Consider the following 24,120-nt stretch of genomic DNA (forward strand, 5'->3'; position numbering starts at 1 on the left):
GTTCTTGGTCATCCAAGCAGAGTTGGATGTGGGTTCCATCTCATGGAGTGAGCCTTAACTCAAATCAGTTATTGATTGGCTACTCCCATAAGCTTTGTGCCACAGTTGCAACAGTGTATCCAGCAGGGAGGTCACTATTATAAACCAAAGTGTTTGTAACTGTTTTGGTGTTTGTCCTTCTATTTTGGTAGTATCCAGAGTTATGTTCCATTACCCAGTGGGTGAAGGCTTGACTTCTCCATGTTCAGTGAGTTTGTAGGTATTGTCTTCAGCAGTAGGGCCTTACCATCAGTTTATGGAAAGCAAACAATGGCTTTGGCAATTTCCTGAGTTGTTTGGTTATGTCCGTGGGACCCCCTTGGCTGAGCACTTGGTTAGATATAACCCATTCCCAGTGCTGGAAGCTTCATTTGGTGACAAGAGACAGCCACTTGAGACTCTGCCTCCCCCATTATCTGGCAATTTTGTTTAGAGCACCTTCATATATGTATATATTCTAGAAAGCTTCTACTTTATTAGGTTTTCATGCATCTCCTCAAATGGTCTTAGTTTTAGCTGTCCCTACTTGTCCCTTACCTTTCTCTTCCCCCCAACTCCCTGTTGGATCCTCTTGTCCATCCCTTCACTGTCTATTCTACTTCCCCTTCCCAGAGAGACCCATCTCTCCCCCTACTTCCTTACTCTCTCCCTAGCCTCTTATTATATGGATTGTAGCTTCCTTATCAATGACTGAAGAGTTAACAACCACATTTAAGTAAATATATTCCATATTTGTCATTCTGGGTCTGAGTTACTTCACTCAGGATGATTTTTTTCCCTATTTCCCTCCATTTATCTATGAATTTTATGATTTTTCTTTTCTTTTCTTTTTTTTTTTCAAGACACTGTTTCTCTGTAGCTTTGGAATCTGTCTTGGAACTCACTCTGTAGATAGGACTAACCTCCAACTCACAGAGATCCACCTGTCTTTGACTACCGAGTGCTGGGATTAAAGGTGTGCACCACCACTACACAGCGATTTTGTTTTTCAAGGGATGTGTAAATGCATCTTTTTTTTTTATCCATTGACAGGTATCTAGACTATTGCCAATTTTTGGCTATTATGAATAGAGCAACAGTGAAAATGGTTGAAAGTGTCTCTGTGGATGAAGAGTCATTTGGGTTATATGCCTGAGAGTGGTGTAGCTAGCTGGGTCTTGAGATAGCTTCCTGAGGAACTGCCACATTAATTTGTATAGTGACTGTACAAGTTTGCATTCCCCCCAGCAAAGAATGAGTGCTCAGCTTACTCCACAACCTTGTCAGCATAAACTGTCATTTGTTTTATTGATCTTGGCCATTCTGATTGATGTAAGATCACATCTCAACACAGTTTTGACTTGCATTTCCCTGATGACTACTGATATTGAAAAGCATTTCTTAAGCCGATGGTGTTGGCACACAGCTTTAATCCCAACACTTGGGAGGCAGAGGCAAGTGGATCTCTATAAGTTTGAGGCCAGTGTGGTCTACAAGATCTAGTTCCAGGACAGGCAGCAAAGCTACAGAGAGAAACCGTGCCTTAAAAAAATAAACAAGAAAAGCATTTCTTTAAGTCCTTCTCAGCCATTTGAATTTCATCTTTTGAGAATTCTCTGTTTAGATCCATGCCCCAGTTTTAAATTGGATTTTTTAATGTCTAGATTTTTGTTTGTTTGTTTTAGTTTCTTATATATTTTAAATATTATTCCTCTATCAGATGTGTAAAATCTTTTCAGATTTTGCAAGCTGACACTTTGCATGAAGATGTCCTTTGTCTTACAAAAATTTTTCAGTTTCATGAGGTTCCATTCATTAATTGTTGATTTGGTGCCTGTGCAATGGTGTTCTGTTCAGAAAGTCTTTTCTGTGCGAGTTAGTTCAAGGCTATTCTCCACTTTCTCTTCTCAGGTTCAGTCTCTGTGGCCTTATGTTGAGATCTTTGATCCATTTGGACTTGAGTTTTGTGCAGGATAATAAGTATGATTCTATTTGCATTCTACATGCAGACATTCAGTTTGACCAATGCCAGTTGTTTGAGATACTTTTTTCTAATGTTTATTTCTGACTTCTTTATCAAAAATGGGTACCCATAGGTGTGTGAACTTAATCTGGCCAATCATTTCTATTTCATTGATCAACATGTTTATTTTTGTGCCAATACCATGCTCCTTTTACTACTATAGTTCTGTTGTACAATTTGAGAGTGAGGTTGTGACTCCTCCAGGAGGTCCTTTAATATCCAGGATTGTTTTAGCTACTCTGTTCTTTTGTGTGTGTGTGTGTGTGTGTGTGTGTGTGTGTGTGTGTGTTTCCAGATGAAGCTATAAATTGACTTTTCAAGTTCTGTGAAGAATTATGTTGGAATTTTGATGGTGATTGCATTGAATGTGTAGATTATTTTTGGTAGGATAACCATTTTTATTGTATTAAATCTACTAATCCATGAGCACGGGAGAATTTTCCATTTTCTGATTTCTTCTTCAATTTGTTTCTTCACTGTCTTAAAGTTTTCATCATACAGAAGATTTTTTCACTTGCGTGGTTAGAGTTTCCTCCCAAGATATTTTATGTTGTTTGCCTGATTTCTTTCTCAGTCCACTTTTCATTTGTATGTAGGAAGGTACCTTAGTTAGGATTTCTATTGCTGTGAAGAGACACCAGACCACAACAGTTCTTATAAATGAAAACATTTAATTGAAGTGACTCGTTTACAGTTTAGAGGTTCAGTCTATTATCATGGTGCAGAGCATGGCAGCATGCAGGCAGACATGGTACTGGAGAAGCATCTGAGAATCCTACATCTTCTAGACAACAAGAAGTTGATTGAGACACTGGACAGTATCCTGAGCATAGAAAACCTCAAAACCCACCCCCACAATTGACACCGTTCCTCCAACATACCCATATCCTATCCAACAAAGCCACACCTCCTAATAGGGCCACTTCCTATGAGATTATGGGGGCCAATTACACTCAAACTACCACAGAGGGTGCTGATTGTTTTTTTAAAGTTAATCTTGTATCCAGCCACTTTGCTGAAGGTGTTTATCAGCTGTAGGAGTCCCTTGGAATTTTTAGGGTCACTTATGTATCCTGTCATCTCTAAAGATACTTTGACTACTTCTTTTCCAGTACATATTTCTTTGTTCTCCTTCAGTTGTCTTGTTGCTCTAGCTGAAGCCTCAAGTACTATATTGATTAGATATGGAAAGAGTGGACAACTTTGTCGTGTGCCTGATTTTAGTAGAGATGCTCTTACGTTTCTATTCATTTAGGTTGATGTTTGCTGTGGCCCTGGTGTAAATAGCCTTTATCACATTGAGATATGACCCTTGAATCCCTAATGTCTCCAGGGCTTTGATCATGAAGGGGTGTTGGGTTTTGTCAAAGACTTTTTTGACATTTAATAAGAAGGTCATGTGGTATTTTTCTTTAAGTTTATTTATATGGTGGATTATTTTCATATTTTGAACCATCCCTGCATTTCTGGGATGAAACCTGCTTGATCATGTGGATGATCTTTTTGATATGTTTTTAGGTTTGGTTTGCAAGTATTGTATTGAGTATTGAGTATGAAGTATCATGTTTGGAAGGGAAGTTTGTATAATTCACTTTGTTGAGTCTTTATATGGTTTGGGTATTAGAGTGACTCTGGTCTCATAAAATAAATGTTCTTTCTGTTTCTATTCGGTGGAATACTTTGAGGCGTATTGGTCTTTACTCTTCCTTGAAAACCGTCTGATCATGGGTTTTTTTTTTTCTTTTCTTTCTTTCTTTTTTTTTTTTTGTTTTTTTTTTTTTTTGTTTGGTTGGGATACTTAATGACGCTAATATTCACTAGGGAATATAGGTCTGTTTAAATTGCTTCTCTAATATTGGTTTAACTTTGGTAAGTGGTATATATTGAAAAAATTCTCAGTTGTTTTAGATTTTTCTAATTTGGTGAGGTACTGGTTTTTAAAGTGTGTCCTTATTGTCTGGATGTCTTTAGTGTCTGTTGTTATATCCACTTTTCATCTCTAATTTTTTAAATTTGTATCTTCTCTATCCACCTTTTAGTTAAAAATGTGTTAAGGGTTTATCAATCTTACTGTTTTTTGCAAAGAACCAACTCTTTGTTTTATTGATTTCTTTTCATTGTTGTTATTTGTTTGTTTCCATGGGTTTGCAAGCTTTGTGTTGTTTCTGTTTTTGTTGATATCTAGCTTTAATCCATGGTGACCAGGTAGGGTGCAGAGTGTATTTGTTGAGACTTATTTTGTGTACCAGAAGCTATAGTCTTTTGTCTTTGCATGGAATGTTCTGTAAATATCTGTTAGGCCAATTTGAATTATGGCATCAGTTAACTAACTCTAGCATGTCTCTGTTTAGTTTTTGTCTTGCAACCTGTCCTTTAGTGAGAATGGGGAATTGAAGTCATCCATTATCATGGTGTGGGGATCAATGTATGATTTAACTTGTAGTAGTGTTTTTTAAATAAATTGGGTGCCCTTATATTTTGTGCATAGATGTTAAGAATTCCAATATCCTTATATGGATCTTTCCTTTGATGAGTATGCGGTATCCTTCCCTATTGCTATGATTAGTTTTGGCTTGAAGTCTATTTTGTCACATATTAAAACAACTACATCACCTTGCTTTCTAGGTCCGTTTGCTTGGAATATCTTTTTTTCATTCTTTTATGCTAAGGTCATGTCTAATGTTAAGATATGTTTCTTGGATGCAGCATAAAGATGGATCCTGTTACAGAATCCTTTCTGCTAGTCTTTTTCTTTTTATTTGGGGAATTGAGATCATTGATGTTGAAAATTATCAATAAGCAAAGTTTGTTGATTCCTATTATTTTGTTGCTGTGATGTTGTACCCCCATTTGATTTGCTGGTTTTATATCATTCATTCTTTCTGTTTTCTTTAGTTTGAAGTTTTCCTTCTGTAGGGATGGATTTGTAGATAAATACTGCTTAAATTTGGTTTTATCTTGTAATGTCTTTCTCTATTGTGATTGAAAGTTTTGCTGATTATAGTCGTCTTGATGAGCATCTGTGATATCTTAGAGTTTACAGAACATCTGCCTAAGCCCTTCTGACTTTAAAGTCCCCATTGAGAAGTCAGGTGTTAGTCTTGTTAGTCTAATATGTCTGCCTTTATTTGTTATTTGATCTTTTCCCGTTGAAGCTTTTAATATTCTTTCTTTTTTCTATATGTTTAGTGTTTTGAATATTATATGCAAAAAGACTTTATATTCTGGTCCAGTATATTTCCTGTTCTGTATGTTTGCTGTATATTGATAGATACCTTCTTCTTTAGGTTAGGGAAATTTTGTTCTGTAATTTTACTGGAAATATATTTTGTGTTTTTTGACCTGGTTTGCTTCTCCTTCCTCTATTCCTATTATTCATAGATTTGGTCTTTTTATCATGTCTCAGATTTCCTGGGTATTTTGTGCCTGGATTTCTTTAAACTTCAAGTTTTCTTTGACTGAGGTATTCATTTTTTTCTATCTTATTTTCAATGTCTGAGATTCTCTCTTCTATCTCTTGTATTTTGTGGTTGGAGGGGCTGGAGGTTTCCCAGGGGATGCTGAGGGAGTTGGAGGCTGAGTCCAAGGGATGGGGGGGTGAGTTAACAGTCCCTCTGAGGGAACAGGGACCATGCATGTACTTGTGAAGCAGGGCGTTTGGGGCTTTAGGGGCAGAGGGAGTTTTTGGGTTAAGGTTTCAACTACAGTTCCATTCTCTTGCAATCTCCCAGCTGTAATTACCAACAGAGGTTGGAGTGGCCTTATCAGGAGAAGGATGGATATACCTCTTCGGGGATGGATGGTGTTGGGGATTCCTTAGTTTTAGGAGACCACACTACCCTATGTGCTTCCATGTCAGGACTTTCCTGAGCCTAGAGGCTGCAGGTAGTATTGGTGCTTCTAGTATAGGAGGCTACATTGTTTCATTCTTCCTCCTCCTCCTCCTCTTCCTCCTCCTCCTCCTCCTCCTCCTCTTCTTCTTCTTCTTCTTCTTTTGTTTTTCACAGGGTTTCTCTGTTACAGTCCTAGCTGTTCTGGAACTAGCTCTTATAAACTAGGTTGACCTCAAATTCACAGAAATCAACCTGCCTCTGCTTCCTGCCTGCCTACTGGAATTAAAGGTGTGGGCCACCCCACCGCCCACTGATTAGTTCTTCTTTAACAGTATCTTAGTATCTTCCTGGATGCTAGCAGCCTGCAGATGTCAGTAGCGAGTCAACAGGGCCATTAGCCCTTCATTGAGTTCATCTGTACAAGTGCCCTGTGTGGCTGGAAAATATTGTTTCAGTGCAGTTACCACCACCTCTGGCTCCTACAGTCTTTCTGTTCCTGTTCTGAAATGACCTGAGCCTTGAGAGGAGAGGGGTGTGATATCACTTTCTTACTGCACTGTGTAATCATGCTACGACTGCATACTGTTGTATAATGCAGTGCTTTTTAAAAGAGGCTGTCTTAGTTAGGGGTTTATTGCTGTGAAGAGACACCATGACCACAGAAGCCTTACATTTCAGAGGTTTAGTCCATTGTTATCATAGCAAGAAGTATAGTGGCACACAGGCAGTCATGGTGCTGGAAAATAGCTGGGAGTTTTGCATCTGGATCTGAAAGCAACACTGGGCCTGGATTGAGCATCTGAAACGTCAATACCTGCCTCCAGTGACACACCTACTCCAACAAAGCCACACCTCCTAATAGTGCCCCTCCCTATGAGCCTGTGGGAGTCATTTTCATTCAGACCACCACAGAGGGCTTACTAACATGACAGAATTTGTGCTTAAATCTAGCATCCTTGACTCTCTTTTAGTTGTTGTGTCCTTTGGATGCTAACTTGTTTGATGCGGTTTTCTCAACTCTTCACACTCAAACTTTATTTATAATTTACTTTTTGCCAAATATAAATTGCCTGCTTAATTCATGGTAGAACAAATTTTTATATACCCAAAGTTTAGTTTGACCAATTTTCATTAATGTTTACTTTTTAAGACTGTCTTCTTTGGGAAATAATGCCAGAATGATAAGTACCGCCTCTGAGGATATTTGTGGCACTCAGGAGGACTTATGTAATTGTTCCCTGCACTTGAGTTAAATTAGAAACAAACTACAAACTGGATTTGGTCATGCAGATCCTGGGGAAGCGGATCCTGAGTTGATGATGCTCGGTGGCGTCAACTGCAGCATTGGGTGCTGTGCCGCTGTTTAGCTGGCAGCGGTAGATGCCATGTTGATGTTGGAAAACTCTCTTTGGTGCTGCAGAGAGGTACAAAACCATGTGTTATTTGTGTCCTTGGCACCATCCCTGGCAGCCAGTCAGCTGATCTCCAGGCATTTTGCCTTCACTGTTTGGAAGGGTTTTTTGACAGATGTCAGAGATCCCCCCCCCTTTTTTTTTTCTCTCAAGAGAAAATAAGAGTAGAACAGATTTTGTTTGAGCTGTTAATCAAAAAAGCAAGGTCAAAGTACCCATGGCATCAGGTGGCGACATCCTGCCAAGCTGTGGTGATTTCTAGGCCGCCTTGCGGCCTGTCTTTAAACTTCACTTTGGTTTACGTCTCATAAGCTTTCTGTCTCCCTTCAAGTTTCCAAGCTCTAGAGAAGTTGCAATCATATTCATTTGAGAAGCAATCCATGTGCAGTGCTAGGATGGCTTGTGTTCTGAGATTTCGGACAGTGGTTTACGAGAAGCTCTTCCTTGGTGCTGCTCTTGCGTTTCACCAGAGTGAGGCTCAAGATTGGTTTCAAAGGCGAAGGACAAAAGTCTGAATGTTCCGCAGCACAGTTTTCTGAGCTGGCTCCTGATCACACCGTAGTGCACGCCATTTGTTCGTTCAGCTGGTTTGTTTTTAAGCAGCCGTTGCTGGGGTTATCCATGGCCCTTACATTTAGTGTTCTCTTCTTGCTGCGTCTCTCCAGGCTGCTGCCGTTCCACCAATGCTGAGTGACATCCTGGGTCCAGATCTTGCCCGTTCTCTGGGGCAGCCTAGGACCTGTGGGTGTAGAATTTTCATGGAGGTGCTTTTACAGTAAAAGTGATGGAAGATTCCAAGAGGGCTTAATGTGGAATAAAATAAATTATTTCTTTTTATATCAAAAGTTCTACGTCAAATCTTAGAAAATTGTGTCACAGGAACCCATATCAGATGTTAAAGTTGGTATATACATTTAAGGATAAAGATGTTTCACCAATGTTGAGAAGAGTTTGTACAGTCTTGTATGTGAATAGTTTCCTAGCCAGGCTGGACTGAGCCCGAGCCACAGGTCACACATGGACGTAGGCTCTGCTCCTTCCAGTGATATGTCTTGTGCTGTGGCCTGTTCTTTGAAGCATAATTGCCTTAACCAAAAGATATGTATCTTTATTAACTTTTTTCTTTGGTTTACTTTTTCTCGAACCCACATACTTCCAAGATCTAATACAGGTGAAATTTTTAACCTTTTTTTTTTTTTGGTTTGGTTATTAAATTGACCTCCCCTATTCCTACTTTTGTGCAAAACAGGCTTAATACTGACTGTGGCGAGTATTTCACAAATGATCTGTCTTCTGTGTATCTCAGGAGAAAGAAACTAGTATCTTTCCTATTAAGAGGTTTATCCTAGAAGCCTGGCTTTCCAAGGGCGTTTCTTCATACTCTGAGTAAGGACAAAGATCTCTAGACTCTTCAAGAAGGTTGCTCCTACTGCTAGTAGAGAAGGCTGGCTCTTTTACATCTTGTGTGACGTGTTATTATCAAGCAGATCTTTGACATTTGAACAAATGACAAATACTGCCTTGCAGTTTTAGTTTGTTTTATTGTTATCAAACTTGGGGGTTCACAACTGTTAGCCTGGCCCAAAGATGGAGTCACTTAGGACACCAAAATGGATGACCTGTGTGGGACCCAGCCCCTCCTGCAAATGGAAGCTGTATGGATGTTCTGAACTTCTCAGAAGTCTGCTGGCCCCTTATCCCAGCAGAACAGCTTGACTATAGCCTCCTGCTGTCCTAACAGCCGAGCCTCCCCACCCCTTGTTCAGTTTTGCTTACCTCCACAGTCCCTTTTGCCTGCAACAGTACCTTTTTCCTTACTGCTTTCTTGCCTAACTAAAACTACCCAATAAAACCCAAACTCCCTTTTTTGGCAAAGCTGCTCTTCCCTCTTCTCCAGTGCCTCTGGTGGTCTGGTTCTCTCCTTAAGAACAATCAGTGCCCCAGTGTCAGACCTGGCCACCTGGCTCAGTAAACCAACTAAAAGGGCCAAATTAAAATGGAGTACAGTGTGGCCATTTCAGTGTTTCTTTACTACACCCTGGCTTACGGCGGATCTTTTTTTTTTTAAACCCTGTCTCCTAAATGTTGGGATCACTGGTGGGAGTCACCACATCCAGCTCTTTATGTTGTTTCAATTAAAAAATATTTGTTTCCAGTGCTCTACGCAAGAGTTCTTCTTGATTGTCAAAAGCCTGAGTCACCTGAAGTCAGAGCTTCAAGCATTGATGCCTGCTGTGAATTCCCACGTACAGTCAGACTTACTGCGAACGCTCATCTTAGAAACCCCTGAGCTCCTCAGTCCAGTGGAACATTACTTAAAGATTCTGAATGAACAGGCCGCCAAGTAAGTGTGGACTCCCACTTCCTCCCCCTAGCAACCATCAACCAGTGTATCTGCTACTTGGTGTGGGAAGTTGCTTGAGTACATACGTAATTGGAAACATTTATAATTGTCTAAACTCAGGCAGTTCACAATCTAGGACCAAGGAAGTACATCCTCGGGTAGAGTTCTCCTAAAGCCTGGCAGTAGCAGTTGATTAACTCCAAAACAGGTGCCAAATGGCCCTTGTCCCCATTTTCCAGATACCCAGGGGCAATTGTCTTTTTTATTTAGAATCTGCAGGTGTCCTCTTAAGGGTGTAGTTTTATGCTGTGTCTCACAGGAAGCTGAGTTCACCTTTGTTGTTATTAGGCAAATGATGCCATAGTTTTCTTTCTTGGTTTCACCATACAATTAAAATACAATTAAAATAAAAATGATTTGTCAGTCCTCGGAAGTTAAGGAATGTCCCCATAAATATTCAGTGGCAGAGCTGGAATTAGAACCACATTTTCCTGAGTTCCAGGCTGTTGGTATTTAATCATGCTACAAAATTGATAACTGGTCTAATTAACATGCTTCAATATACGTATCTGCATTTTTCATGTTTTAGAGTTGGGGATAAAACTGAATTATTCAAAGACCTCTCTGACTTCCCTTTAATAAAAAAGAGGAAAGATGAAATTCAAGAAGTTACTCAGAGTATCCAAATGCATTTACAAGAATTACGAAAAATACTAAAACTTCCTTCTTTACAATATGTGACTGTATCAGGACAAGAGGTAATGTCAAGCATTTTCATTTCATAGCAGTTTGCCTGGAGTAGAAAAGCTCTTTCATAATATAAGTAAAATCTGTGGATAGGTTGTTATAAGCAGTGGCGCAGAAAAACTACCCAACTAGACCCGTCCATGAGCAGAAAGATTTATTGCTATTCAAGCTGCCAAGCCAGAGAAGGGCAAGGTGGTGGAAAAGCAAGCAGATTTTCTATGATAGTCAGTGGGGTAGGGGTCTGAGCTGATAAAGGCTGCCAAGGCTGATCCGGAACTTTGTGCCTTGTGGAAGTGGGTGATGTTTGGGAGAAGGTTTAGGGAGGTTCCTGGAGGATTAAGGGCAGTCTTTGGTGAACAGAAACCACCTTAAGAGGTCAGCTTTTCAGGAAACAGAGACCTTTAGGCTTGTTTACCTGACCAGAGTCCATCTGTTTAGGACAATGCCACCAGCCCTATCATTGGGGAAAAAGGGGAAGGGAAAAGGCTTTGAACCTGACAGTTGTAAATATCTTATTAAAAACCTTCTGTCTTTTCCCTTGGAAATATGCCATAATAACCTATTTTGACAAGAAATCATAATAATGTTTTATTAATCTTTAAATAAATTCAAGCAATGTGGTGTTACATGTACCCCATTACTTGTTGAAGATACACTACAGAAGATCTTAGTTACTATTAACAGGGTCTAGGTCCCGGGCAGAGGAGCTTGGTCTTGGCCTCTGCCTCACAGAGGCAATGGTGCCGAGTAGATCACATATATTGGTTGAATCTCACAGTGGTTAACTGGCAGCACTTCTCCCAGTCTTATTTAGAGTGGAAATGCACATTAATGTAGCCATGCATAGCTCTCATTGCTCTTTGCAATATAGGTGAGGATGTATACTTGTCTTTTTAAAAATGATTTGTTTATTTCATGTACATTAGTTTGCCTGTATGAGGGTGTAAGATCCCTTGGAACTGGAGTTACAGATAGTAGTGAGTCTGGGCCTTGTGGGTGCTGGGACTTGAACCTGGATCCTCTTAATGAACAGCCAGTGCTCTTAACCGCCTAGCGATCTGTCCAGCCCAAGGATGTATACTTGTCTTTAAAGTTGGTACTAATATCTGAACGAGAACTGTTCAGAGAGAAATGCTTTAAAAATGAAGTCGTAGCTTTCAAGCCTGCTCTGCACCTTGAGGCTCATTCTTACTACGTCTGTTTATATTACTGTGAAGATCCTCATTAAAGGAATTTCAGACATTTTACTTTGTTAAAATATCAATTTAATAAACTTAGGAATAATTTCTTCAGGGTGAACATTTTATTTAAGATTTAAAAAATAGATTTTTTTTTCTTGTGGAAAGCTCTGCTACAGGAAGCCCACTTGAACAGCCTGGTTACAACATTTATATATAAATATATATAACTACCTTTTTTCATTTTACATACCAATTTCAGTTCCCACTCCTTCTCCTCCTCCCATTTTCTCTACCTCCCCAGAGAGGGTAAGGCACTTGCTCCTAGGAAGGACCAAGGCCCTCCCCACTATATCCAGGCTGAGCAAGGTATCCATCCAAAGAGAATAGGTTCCAAAAAGCCAGTACAAGCAACAGGGACAAATCCTGGTGCCACTGCTAGTGGCCCCTCAGTCTGCCCCAGCCATACAACTGCCACCCACATTCAGAGGGTTTAGCTTGTTCCTGTGCTGGTTCTTTCCTTGTCTGGCCAGAGTTGGTGAGCTCCCATTAGCTCAGGTAAACTATTTCAGTGGGTGTCCTCATCATGGTCTTGACCTCTTTGCTCATATTCTTACTCCCCCCACTCTTCAACTGAATTTTGGGGGCTCAGCCCAGTGCTCTGCAGCGGGTCTCTGCCCCTGTTTCCATCAGTTGGATGAAGGTGCTATGGTGATATTTAAGATATTCATCAATCTGACTACAGGGCAAAGCCTGTTCGAGCACCCTCTCCACTATTGCTTAGGGTCTTAGCTTGGGTCATCCTTGTGAATTCCTGGGAATTTCTCTAGTGCCAGGTTTTTTGCTAGCCCCATAATGACTCCCCCAAGCTACAGCATTTCCAAATCACATGTCTTAATATTTTCATTGCTCTGTATATTTTAGTGAAAGATTGTCAGTTGTATAGTGATTTGAAATAAGGAAGTAAAGTGAACAATGGTGTGCTTATCAGATTGCTCAAGACCGTGCACACTTAGTAATCACTGACGTGGTTAGCCTGTCCATCTTCTGACTAGAGTTCCCAGGACGTTAGAGCCAGCAGACGTTTCACAAAGCCTGTTTCACTCAGAGATCTGCACAAATATTTTTGAGTATTTAAACAGACCTCGAATATTTAATTGTATCTCTTGTTTCCACCATGTGCTTATGAATTTGTTAAGTTACATGTAATCTAATACCAGTATTTGGTTCGCTGGTGAAATCCAAGTGGTCATAATTGTTCTAATAGAATTGCTAACAATGTATAGTACGAGTGGCTTGCAGATGCTATGGTGGGAAAGCTGAGTCTGTGTGCCAGTTTGACCAGTTACATGTCACATGACTCCTGTGTCGTAAGAATATTGGGAGGAACTTACACATGAAATACATGAACACAGCTTTTCATCATGCCACTATTTACTAGCGTTATTCGTGAGTAGAGAGAAAAGCTACTTTTCAATGTGATTTTATACCCTCCTTTTTCTATATATTTCTGTATACATGGCCCTTGTAATAACTAAAAAAAATAGAAAGCTTGTTGACAGAGACCACACAGAATATGAATCGTGTTACTGAGAATGGACAAATAAATGTGTCAGGCTGCTAAGCTAGTGTTTTGACAACATTCTTTTTCACCTCTGCTCCTGGGTTTTATATACTCATTAGTACACTAAGCCTCATTATATGCTGCTTCCTTAAGTATTGGTCTGCAAGAAAGTTATGAAAGGAGATATTATGTAACTTTACATAGCTTACTGCGATGGTGGTCATATTTTATGACAGCAATGAACTATCTCTTAACCTGAGCCAATAGGGATGTGGGATGATATTTAGATTTGAGGCAGCACTAATATTATTATTCTTAATGGAAAAGGGAGAAAATACTGAGAATAATCTTTAGGAAAAATTTGTTCATTCACAGCATATAGCTCATCCAAATAAGTGTTTTGTATGTGTCCTGTCTTAGTTGGGTTTCTATTGCTGTGAAGAGACACTATGACCATAGCAAGTCTCATAAAGTAAAACATTTAATTGGGGTGGCTCACTTATAGTTTCAGAAGTTCAGTCCATTGTCATCTTGGCGGGGAACATGGATGCATGCAGGCAAATGTGATGCTGGAGCTGATGTGATGCTACATTTTACAGGCAACAAGAAGTTGACTGTCTGTCACACTGAGGGAAGCCTGCAAAAGAGACCTCAAAGCCCGTCCCCATAGTGACACACTTCCTCCAACAAGGCCACACCTCATAGTGCCACTGTCCTTGGGGCCCATTTTCTTTCAAATCACCATAGGTCCAAAGGGGAAAAACCCCAAGCATCCCAAAAAGGACAGGCATTTTCTCAACTAGTGATCAATGGGGGAGGGCCCAGCCCATTGTGAGTGGTACCTTCCCTGACTAGTGGTCCTAGTTCTATAAGAAAGCAGATTAAGCAAGTTAGGAGAAGCAAACCAGTAAGCAGCAACCCCGACCCCCCATGATCTCTGAATCAGCTCCTACCTCCAGGATCCTGCCCTGTTTGAGTTCCTGTCCTGACTTCCTTCAGTGAAGAACGGCAATGTGGAAGTGTAAGCCAAATAAACCCTTTCCTTTCCAGCTTGCTTTTGGGTCATGGTGTTTCATCACAGCAACTGGAACTTTAATGAAGACACATCTATCTAAAAACAAAATAAAACAAGCAAAGGGTGGGAAAGAAGATTTTCAGCAAACCTGGCAGTGATGCTAGCCTAGGCTGGTGTAACTTAGTTTGAATCATACTGGCTGATATTTAACCCAGACAGAAGTAGGTCCTGGGAGAGTAATATGAGAAAGTCCTAGACTGAAAGCAGAATTCTTGTGCTACTTCTGGGAGGTGGGATTGAGAATGCAGAGCAGGGCATTGCTGTGAGAACTTGCAGAACTTTCTAGAATACACGTTATTTTTTCCAGTGATTTTTCTTTAGCAGTAAGACTCATAAACAAGGGGCCTGCCTGCTCGTTCTTAGGATGTTTGGAAAAGGAGATAACTGGAAAGGGCAGCTCCTCTGCTAAGGCTGCAGCAGAGCACAGGGTGCAGCTGTGCTCAGAAACTTAGACTGAAACCCGAGGACACGCTAGCCAGCGGGAGGTCCAGGGCCTTTCCCGGCTCCTGCTGCACCTCCCATTCTCCATGGCTGTGATTGGCTGTGCATGGTAATGCTGCTGGTCCCTAGAGTGGACCTTTGATAGCTGCACAGTGATTCTCAGGGTACACCTTGCTTTTATGGGATTTTCAAAATGTTCACCATCCTTCACCAACTCCCACGGGTTGGGAGCTTTTCTTCCTGTAGCCTTGAAATTTGATATTTCTCTTGGCATAGCTCTCTCAGAATTGTTTCATAAAATTCCTGTGTGCCTTCACAGTGCATCTTTGAGCTGAAGAATTATTTAGTTTAGTTAGTAATTTTATTTTTCCCATCAATAATATATCTAAATTTTGGCTTGTTTCCACTTAATTTTTTTATAACTATAGAAACGTTGTTAGGCTGTTACTTCTTAACAGACTTGAGTATGGGAGATTTGAAATTGTATTAATCAATTTCTATGTATGAAGGTACTGTTAGTTTCAGAATTTTGCTTGGCATGGAAATTAATAAATACTAACCATTACTGTAAAACCTACAGCATTTCTTTTAGTGTAAAAATCAAAGACACGACAAATGCAAAGTTTACGCATATCATAAAACAGACAAATGAAAAACTTCATGAAACTATCATGGGATAATTAATCCAAGAGGCGATAGTTCTTATTGTTTATAGTATAGGTTTTTGAAAGTGTATCTGAACAAGCCCCAGGTGGTTGTGTGTGTGTGTGTATGCGTGCACACATGTGTTTGTATACAAAGATTTGAGCACACTGAAAGGACACACCTCTGAATAGTGCTTCAGATGAGGTATGGTAGAAGTTGACTTCCTTCGCTTCTGGCTCATGTCAGAGAAGTTTGCTGACAGAGCACAGTTGGATATGTGAAGGTAGTCTTACTGGAGGCTCAGGGAATATTGCAGAAGAAGGAGGGGAAAGCACATGAAAGCTATATGGAAAGAACAGATGTGTACAGCCTGTGATGGATGTAGGTGTGGTTCATAAGGCTCCGACCCTCCTTACTGAATGATTGGCAGTTGATGACTTCTTGCAGGGAGGACAGCCATTGCCTTCCATTGTGTACCAGACAGCAAGCCCATTCTGCTCCAAAGGGTAGCTCCAAACATGTGGCAGGGAGCAGACAGCAGGATCCCTGAGGCTTGCTGACCAGTCAGTCTAGCTGAAACGAAGAATGTCAGGTTCAGTGAGAGACCCTGTCTCAGGGAAGTAGGACAGGAAGTGTGATAGGACAGAACACCCAACCAACGTCCTCCTCCGGCCTCCACAGTTGTAAGTATGGGCACATGAGCACAGGCACACCCACCCCCACACACTTTTATCAAACTTAATCTTACTGAGTAACAGAATTCTTTTTTTTTTTGTTTTTTTTTTTTGTTTTGTTTTTTTTCGAGACAGGGTTTCTCTGTGGCTTTGGAGCCTGTCCTGGAACTAGCTCTGTAGACCAGGCTGGTCTCGAACTCACAGAGATCCGCTTGCCTCTGCCTCCCGAGTGCTGGGATTAAAGGCGTGCGCCACCATCGCCCGGCCTGAGTAACAGAATTCTTAAGATACATGGATAGTAATGAATGAAAGAGGATATTAGAAAACACCCAAACTCTCCCAAGAATGATACTGGATTTATTTTGAGTGTGTAGAATAATGTTTATTAAATTGTCATACACTGTTTCCAAGAAGCCTTATGATACACTGTGGGTGGCTGCTCATTTAAATATCTCACTGTTCATTTGCATTTATTTTAGTTTATGATTGAAATAAAGAACTCAGCCGTATCTTGCATCCCAGCTGATTGGGTGAAGGTTGGAAGGTAAGTTTAAGGCATTTTTTTAAGCTCAGGTATGAATATGACATGTGTATCTGAGATACTAGGCCAATGCCAGCCACATGCTCAAAGCAAGAGTACTTTTTGATTTTCCTATGAATTGGGACCAAAGAGATGATTGTCTTTAACTGTTTTTGTCATTCATTTAACAGTATTTTGAAGACCATATTTATAATACAGCAGCTGGAAGATGAATGTGGTGGTTTGGGCTTTTTGATGAATGCTGTACCTGACATTTCTTCTAAGAAGCTGAAATCTCATTTTCTACCTCACTGAGCTTCGTGGTTCTGTATTCTTAGTGTTTTCCTTGGCACGTCGTTAAAATAGTTACTTCTTTTTGTAACTTATATCATGGCATGATTAATGTGAATGAGAACTATATTAGAGAAGCACATTCTGTCCTTGGTTGGCATCCGTCCCTTGGAGGGGCCCGTTCAGAAGTGTGTACTTTTTTTTTTTGTTGGCTAAAATGACTGCATTTGTAAAATAGAATTGAATAGCAGTATGTCTTTGATACAAAAAGTTGGAAGATGTGCATACGTTGTGGTTTCCAAATAGATTAGAACATGTGAAACATTTATGCAATTGGTTGCCGGATTTTAATGCCAGTAGATAATTAACATACCAAGAAAATATCAAGATGTCCTCTTCTAAACTTAAAAGTAAACAATAACCCCAAGAAGAGAACAACAATCAAAACAACAACAAAGTAACAGTATCATCTGTGGCATCTTCAGAAGGATATGCAGTAATCTGAACTTTATTGCAAGAGCGTGGCTGGTGTCTGTTGCTTTTTCCACCTCACGGGTTGGTGTTCAGTCATCCTATTCAGGGCATTAAGGTTGGAAGAAGTCCACTTCTGATGTTCTGATGAATGCCCTGAAGACTGATGGCTGTTTTCCAGACTCTCCTTGTTACTCTTGCACTCTGAGGCCTCAATCTTGAGGGGAAGAATGTTATAGAAGGAGCGTGCCCAAGACTTCTGTCTACCTCATGAACCTGTGTCTTTGAGCAGAGTAGGAATGTCAGACACTTGCTTGGTCAGAAGGTAAAATTAGAGGCCCTTTGGATAAGCATGTTAGTATAGACACCATACATTACAGAAAAGGAAGATCTGAAATTCTCTTGGCCAGATGAGGAGTTTGAATACTCCATTAAAGGAAAAGAGTATGTGTGAGACACCCTTGGTCAATGGGAACACTATTGAAGGCCTCATATGCAGACCTTGAATGCCCCCCACATAAGTCAGAAATATACAAATAGGGATCAAAGGGTCAGCGATGAGAGGTCAGAAGCTTGTCAAGGTGCATGGGGAAGAAGGGAGGAAACAAGAGCCCTGGAGAAATACAAGGACCCCAGGGTCAGAGGGGAAATGTTTGATGGTGTCTTGTGAGGAGTGTGGAAATCTGGGGGTTATTATAGATATTGAATAGCATGTTGGATTGGGTAAAGTTGGAAATCAGCATGCCCACTGCTTGACATGAGATCAAAGTCCCAGCCCACCTCATACAATGGAACACATTCCATGAACTGCCTTATCAGCTTCCAGCTCTTCATCAGATACTTGAATATCTGTCCACTGTAGAGAATGTGTGGTAGGTGAGACAGCAGTCTGAGTATTTTCCAAAAGTCTGCATCAGAGTCCCAAGTTTGTTCTCCTTTTTTTTTTTTATTTTTTATTTTTTTTATTTTTTAAATTTATTTATTTATTAAGGATTTCTGCCTCGTCCCCACAACCGCTTCCCATTTCCCTCCCCCTCCCCCGATCAAGTCCCCCCCCCCCTCATCTGCTCGAAGGGCAATCAGGGTTCCCTGACCTGTGGGAAGCCCAAGGACTGCCCACCTCTATCCAGGTCTCGTAAGGTGAGCATTCAAACTGCCTAGGCTCCCACAAAGCCAGTACGTGCAGTAGGATCAAAAACCCACTGCAATTGTTCTTGAATTCTCAGTATTCCTCATTGTCCGCTATGTTCAGCTAGTCCGGATTTATCCCATGCTTTTTCAGACCTAGGCCAGCTGGCCTTGGTGAGATCCCAATAGAACATCCCCATTGTCTTAGTGTGTGGGTGCACCCCTCGTGGTCCTGAGTTCCTTGCTCGTGCTCCGTCTCCTTCTGCTCCTGATTTGGACCTTGAGATTTCTGTCCGGTGCTCCCGTGTGGGTCTCTGTCTCTGTGTCCTTTCATCGCCTGATGAAGGTTAATATTCCTGAGGATGCCTATGTGTTTGTCTTTGGATTCACCTTATTTAGCTTCTCTAGGAACATGAATTATAGGCTCAATGTCCTTTATTTATGGCTAGAAACCAAATATGAGTGAGTACATCCCATGTTCCTCTTTTTGGGTCTGGCTTACCTCACTCAGGATAGTGTTTTCTATTTCCATCCATTTGTATGCAAAATTCAAGAAGTCCTTGTTTTTTACTGCTGAGTAATACTCTAATATGTATATATTCCATACTTTCTTCATCCATTCTTCCGTTGAAGGGCATCTAGGTTGTTTCCAGGTTCTGGCTATTACAAACAATGCTGCCATGAACATAGTTGAGCATATACTTTTGTTGTATGATAGGGCCTCTCTTGGGTATATTCCCAAGAGTGGTATTGCTGGATCCAGGGGTAGGTTGATCCCGAATTTCCTGAGAAACCGAAACACTGCTTTCCAGAGTGAGAAGTGTGTACTTTTGACTGTAGAGTGCTGCTTATTTCTTACTGCTCATCCTACATCCATGTGACTGGGCAGGGAAATAGTAACGTTTGCCCAAGGTAATACTAGAGCGACTTCTGACTGGTGGTAGAATGAAGGAATTCTTATGTTAAGGATGAGGGAAATTTTGACATACTGACAAAATGACTGGTAGTTTCTCATGTTAGTTAAATAATGTAACCATTATCCATTGCCATGGCAACAGCTACTTTAAGCACAAGCATGAGTTTCTTGATGTGAATAGTGTTGATTTAGAGGATGTTTTCCATCCTTGGAGCATCCTTCCCTGTATTGACTTTTGTCCTATAGTACAGAGAAGGAATGAAAATGCACTTTATAAAAAGACATTACTAATACCCATATTGCTCTGTAGAACAGCAACTAAGGTGTCTCACTAAATGACTCTCGAAGAAAGAGCTGCAGTAAAATGTTTGCCTAGAACTCTAGAGCATGTAATTGAGGAACAAGCAAGGCAAAAAAATCAATGCCAGCATCTTCTAAACATGCAGTTAATAGAATTCCGATGTGTAAATAAGACATTTTGGTGAGGACTTGTACCGTTTAGTCTGCTGTTTGACTGCCAGAGTCATGATACAAGAGCATCATCAGTTAGACTTTGAGTATCCAATAGCTAAGTTAAAGGTAACTATGGCAGCATGATATAGGACTTGGGGAGTGAAGACTGGGGTACACATGGCCTTGAAGAGCTCTTCTAAGCCCTACTTCCCTTTGATAGCTGTCCACAGAAGCAGCACTCATGCCTTGGATCCCCGTAAAGGTACTCTGCTAGACACTGACCTCAGCCATGCCTGTGATGGAAGCACTCTACAGCCCTTGCTGTAACATAGTCCATACAAAGTCCATTCCATTTGGAGAAGACATCACCGCTGGTGCATGGCCTGGTCAAGGCCTGGCCTGCCTAGCATCTCTGACTCCCAAATACCATCTGCCCCTTCTTGATGTAGAGGATGGCTTACGTTGAAGCCTAGGGGAGCTTGTGGGAGTTTTTCTCATCCAGGGCCACCACTGGGCCTGACGAACTGTCTTTTTACATTCTGAATTCATGCACTGACCTTTGTGATGCATTATGTATCTTTGTACTAAATTATACTGAACAGAAAAGTATAATATGACCTCCACCAATGTGCCACTTTTCTTTCTCAACATCTTTTTCTAACTGCATTTACTTCCGCTGTTTTTAACCAAGCATTTTTATTTAGCATAACAGAAAGAACAAAAAGCCTTTGCCAGTGAAGTAAGCTTCAGCTCTGACTGTGTCATTTTTTGTGATTTTAATACTATTTTAAAAGCTTCCTGAACCGAGTCCTATTAGAGTCAAGCTCAGGACCATAATTAAAGAATGCTCTCTGTTTACAGCTGTTTATGTTCAAGGCTCATCAGTGAATAACCACTGCTTTAATCTTCTGACATGATGCAGCACTGATTCTTATAACCTTGATTTCCTATTTGTTGTTTCTTTTTTTTTTTCTCCTCTTGTAGCACAAAAGCTGTGAGCCGCTTTCACCCTCCTTTTATTGTAGAAAACTACAGACGTCTGAATCAGCTCCGGGAGCAGCTAGTCCTTGACTGCAGCACAGAATGGCTTGCTTTTCTAGAGTAAGTTCGCAGCAAATGATGCGCTCTGAGTCTGTGCTCTGAGAAATAGACCAGAAATTTCTTTCCAACCCTGAAAAGTAGAGAGTGCCACTGTGACCTGCTAGAAGATAGTGGGGAACTATATTCTTGGATTTTATTTTCAGTTCATTGGGACGTAAACTCATTGTACTCTAGTGAGAGAGATCTAATAAGCTTATTATGGTGGTATCAATATTTTATGGCTAATGGTGCTTGGTAGAGCCATTTTTTAAAATTCCTCCTTGGAATCTACCTTTTTTACCTTGTCTTTCTGCAGTGGATATGTAAGGGTTAGTTGCTTTGATTTTATTATCTTCGCTTATTTTCCTGAATTTTTAATATTTTTTGTATTTTCCTCTAGGTGTTTATTTTTTAAAAAAGTAGAATGACCATCTGTGTACCCTCATCTAGATTTAGCGAATATTAAACTTTTGCTTCATTTGGTTTTATACATATATATGAAAATATGTATATATATACATATACATATTTTTGTTCCAGAATTTGGAAGTTTTTCATAATATTTTATTCATTTATTATTTATGCATGCTTAGGCATGCATCTTCTGAAAAATAACAGCACCCTACCAAGGAATCTTAGACCATTATTACATCTAGGAAAATTTAACTTTAAGGATATATTTAATGCATGCATGCATGTGATACACATACATACATACAAATACTCATATGCATAAAGTAAAAATAAATCTTTCTGAAAAATGAATATATTTAAGTTTCCCCAGAGCTCCCTGTCCCAATTTTTAAAGGAAAGATCTAATTAACTTTTACACATTGCATTTAGTCATGGTTCTTTACTCAGTTTTAATCTAGAGTAATCTGCCGTGCTTTTCATTTTTAAGACACAGAATTTCTTTTGGAAGAGTTCTGGCCCTTGTCTTACAGAATGGCTCACACTCTGGATTGTTTGACAGTCACGCATTCCTATTGACAGTGTTGGGCACCAGTTTGCTGCTGTGAGCCAGCTCTTGGGGAAACAGTGGTGTGTTTGTAGTTTGTGTTCCCTGCCTTGCGAGCACTCCCAGCCCAGCTAGTTCCAAGGACTACTCTGAAGCTGGGAAGAGATGTGCACTGACTTCGACATGACTGTGAAACTTTAGATGTAGTCTCTCACGCCTCCTCTCTGAGCCCTGTGGCATTAAATAGCGTCACTGCACACAATTTACAAGTGAACAAAGCAAGATGCGCTTTAAGAAGTCAGTTCTCACAACAAGAGGGAGGATTGGTGCACGGGTAGTGCTGGGCTGTCATGTGCTCAGGCATGGGTCTTGACCCATCAGGGTCCAGCTGATGGAGGGCCATAAGCACTGTGTGTTTGTGATTTGCACAAACTCTTTCACTACTAGTAAAATTAATTTCACTTACTTTGATGAACTTTAATTCAGGGGAAATAGGCTAATTAATTAGTACATTCTGCCCACTCAGATAAATATGTGTAAACTATATTGTGAATACAATTCATAGCTTACAAATAATAGTAAAATAAACTTGCATGAAAATTATCATTAGTAAGCCAGGCAGTGGTGATGCACGCCTTTTATTCCAACACTTGGAGGCAGAGGCAGATGGATCTCTGAGTTTGAGGCCAGTCTGGTCTACAGAGCGAGTTCCATGACAGCCAGGGCTGTACATTTTAACCCTGGCTTGATAACGAAAGGAAGGAAGAAAGGAAGGAAGGGAGGGAGGGAGGGAGGAAGGGAGGAAGGGAGGGAAAGGAGGAAGGAAAAAAAGTTTAATAGAGTACTTTTGATAATAAAACAAATCAGAAGATAGAGGGTTTTTCTAAAAGTAAGATAAAGTTATCTAGGAAGAACTGAGCATTGTAGTAGTGCACCCTGATGCCCTTTATAAGTTGGGAAGAACTGCAGAACCGTAAGCAGCTAATGGACTGACCCTCAGCACTTCTGAAATCCACACTGTATTACATAAATCTGCCAAGAAACGTATTCAGTGTGACTTCTCTCTCTGTCTTCCGCCCCAGTTTGTGTAAGGAATACCTGAGTTACATTATGATTTTATGAAAATAGGAATGCAATTTGCTTCTGTTTTTTCCTAACTCTGTACAGAAATTAACAACAGTGCTAATAGAACCTTGCAGAATAGCATTGTTAAGTGGAGTCATAGTTTAGAATTGAAGCAGAGATTTATGAGAGATTGTGCTGGGCCTGGGATAGGATGTGGATTGTTCCCAAGCACTGTTAAAACCAGAAAACAAAACAAAACAAGAATGTGGTTTGAGTCTGGGCTCAGCTGGTCACAGTTGTGTGAGCCTGGGGTGGTTGCTTTATTCCTCTGAACTTCCTTTGTGAACTTTAGGTAAGCAGCTCTGCCGTGAGGGTAGCGAGGCAACGATAAGAGGTATCCTTCCTGTGTCCGGGCAGTGAGGAGTGATTTCCTCCAGCGTTTCTCTTGAACCTTCTGGAGACTTAGTTGTCATTGCTTTTCCTCAGATTCTGACTTCAGAGGACCTATGACTGCATACTTTTGAGTGCTTTTAATTGAGCAGAACCCAGTTTCTCTCAGATGACTATCTCCTCTAAAAATTTAAGCTTAGTTACACATTCTCTCTTTGCTTAGATGATATTTTGTTCTGAGCATTTAAAAATTAAGCCTTAGCTGGGTGGTGGGGGCACACACCTTTAATCCTAGAACTCAGGAGGCAGAGGCAAGTGGATGAGTTCAAGGCCAGCCTGGTCTACAAGAGCCAGTTTCTGAACAGGCTCCAAAGCTACAGAGAAACCCTGTCTCGAAAACAAACAAACAAACAAACACACAAAATAAGTCTTTGGTTCTATTGTAGTATTTTTTGTTATTGTTTTATACATTTATTTTGATATAGGACATGAATGCCTGTGTGGTTGAGGGTGACCTTGAACTTGTGATCCTCAGCAGTTTCCTGAGTGCTGAATTGTCAGCTTATGCCATCATGTCTGGCCAATTATGCTTATTTTCAACACCCACAATTTATCGTTATATATAAATATCCATAGTTTGTACAGTTTTGCACATATTGGGATAAAATACTATGATGAGATCATGGAATAATATAGGTAAAAAGAGGTTTTAAAAAAACCCAACTCTAGAAACATTTCTATTCATTTTGTGAATAAATATTTTAATAAAAGCCTTGGTATTTTCTATCACCAAATATTAATAAGTTAGCTGAAGAAGTTCTTATTTATGTGTGTTGCAATGTCTCTTCTGTGCTGGGAGTGTGGACTCTATTAGGGTTCTAACGCTGTCTTAGT

At 40.4% G+C, this 24,120-nt stretch overlaps 1 protein-coding gene across 2 annotated transcripts in view; it reads left to right on the forward strand.

The window, feature by feature from the left end:
• Msh3 (mutS homolog 3) overlaps positions 1-24,120 on the forward strand; it is a 150,665-nt gene that overhangs the window by 81,405 nt on the left and 45,140 nt on the right. For both annotated transcript variants that reach the window (XM_041663394.1, XM_041663395.1), the window contains exons 14-17: positions 9,443-9,630; positions 10,220-10,388; positions 16,434-16,498; positions 20,718-20,834. In XM_041663394.1, coding sequence (XP_041519328.1) covers positions 9,443-9,630; positions 10,220-10,388; positions 16,434-16,498; positions 20,718-20,834 — 539 coding nt within the window. The remainder of the gene's footprint in view (positions 1-9,442; positions 9,631-10,219; positions 10,389-16,433; positions 16,499-20,717; positions 20,835-24,120) is intronic.

The sequence above is a fragment of the Microtus oregoni genome, unplaced genomic scaffold, assembly GCF_018167655.1.
Source record: "Microtus oregoni isolate MIOR12 unplaced genomic scaffold, Mior012 000014F_ref0000157, whole genome shotgun sequence".
NCBI lineage: Eukaryota > Metazoa > Chordata > Mammalia > Rodentia > Cricetidae > Microtus > Microtus oregoni.